The sequence below is a fragment of the Seriola lalandi genome, unplaced genomic scaffold (genome assembly GCF_002814215.2).
Source record: "Seriola lalandi dorsalis isolate HSWRI2012SDOR001 ecotype SW California unplaced genomic scaffold, Sedor1 jcf7180002003989, whole genome shotgun sequence".
NCBI classification, from domain to species: Eukaryota; Metazoa; Chordata; class Actinopteri; order Carangiformes; family Carangidae; genus Seriola; species Seriola lalandi.
Window position 1 is genome coordinate 1 of NW_019474644.1, and position 1630 is coordinate 1630.

The window sequence follows — 1630 nt, forward strand, 5'->3', positions numbered from 1 at the left end:
TTCCTTATATATTACTAAATATTTACTAGTTTTCTAAAAAGGTCAAGAGGTAATAAATGCAAATTGTGTGGTAGATAAAAATCCATTACCTCTCCTTGATCTTGCGCAGCTTTTCTTGATCCCTACCGGAGATGGGCTTTTCCCTCTGGCTGTCCAGCTGGCTCTCAACACCACTCAATGGACCCCTAGTAACTGAAATGTTTTCATATAGTGCCATTCTGTTGCGTGGCGAAAATTCAACTGAGGCATCTTCAAGTTCAGGTAATGTTTCATTCTCCAGTCTGCAGGGATGACCTGCTCCAAAGGCCTCTAAACCAACTGCTCCTTCCTCTTCTTCATTCTCCTCATCCTCATCTTCATCCTCGTCCTCATCCTCCTCATCCTCATCCTCATCCTCATCATCTTCCTGTGATGCTTTATGCTCAAGGTTGTCCCACCTTCTCAGTAAATGCTGTGGATGGCTGAAGCCTTCTTCTAAGCCTGCGGCTGAGTGTGCACTCTCATTGTCCCTCGCATGTCTTCTGAGGCGAGCGAGTAGTGGAGGGCAGCGGCCTCGGAGAGAGGAGGAAAGCCAGGAGGAGCTGCCGCCTGCTCCACTGCTGCTGGTGTTGTTACTACTACCAACACCAGGCTCTCTCCATGATGCCATTCTGGACCTAGCCAGGCCGCTACGATAACCATCACTGTTGTTTTCCTGGATAGGGGCGAGGTCTGCTCTACGATTCCTGAGGCTACCCAAGGTCGTCTCTGACCCTCCAGCGTCAGGGTCCAGACTAGACATCCTGGCTCCCTCATCACTGTCCACAGACTCTCCACCAGTTGACGGACTGTCATCATCAAGCGAGCGAACACTGGAAGAGCCACTAGAAGAGTCTTGGCTGGAGCGCCGCGAAAATAGACGGGACAAAAGCCTTCGCGTGGAGCTACGGCCCTCTGGCTCACCGCCTTCGGGGGCCGGCCTTGGAGGGAGTGTCGCCTGTGGTCTGGCCTGGGGAGTGGGGTACCAGGGGGTGTAAGAGGAGTAAGAGGAGGAGATATCTGAGGGAGATTCAGGGTTTCCTGTTTGTTCCTGAGATGAGTGGAGGGTGGAGGAGCCGTAACGGGTTGTGGTTCTGCTGCTGAAGTCGCGCACCAGAGGAGAAGACCGGTGAGAGGTGGAGGATGAGAGGTGGCGATTTAGGGAGCTTTCTCTGGCAGCGGAGGAGGAAGAGGAGGATGAGTAAGCAGACTCTTTAGGCCGAGCTCCCTGTGCATATGTGGAGGTCACCCTGTCTGTCTGATCTGAAATGAGGGGAGAGAAGAGACTGTAACAATGCATTTAGACAGGTTGCGTACTACTACTACTACTACTACTACTACTACTACTACTACTACTACTACTACTACTACATGTGTGTCTACATCACAAAATATTCATACATAAGGAGGAAGCCACTCCAGGCGTCCTGATTCTTCCATTTCCCAAACTTGAAAGACCGGGCTCGTTCTTTGTCTCCTGCTCTCTCCTGGAGAACAACGGCTTTGAGGAGGAGGACGATGACCGTGAGAGAAAACGGCATGAGCTCCATGATGAATCAAACGTGTCATTTTGTTTTTCACTTATACCTGTTAAAAAAAAAAAAAAAATTAA

At 50.2% G+C, this 1630-nt stretch overlaps 1 protein-coding gene across 1 annotated transcript; it reads right to left on the reverse strand.

The window, feature by feature from the left end:
• Positions 1-47: 47 nt before the first annotated feature.
• LOC111668293 (E3 ubiquitin-protein ligase MARCHF7-like) lies at positions 48-1619 on the reverse strand (the record flags this gene model as incomplete). Its single annotated transcript, XM_023424312.2, has 2 exons — positions 48-1281; positions 1420-1619. Coding segments are annotated over 2 exons (1396 nt in total), but the record flags the coding sequence as incomplete, so codon positions are not given.
• Between the last annotated feature and the right edge of the window lie 11 nt (positions 1620-1630).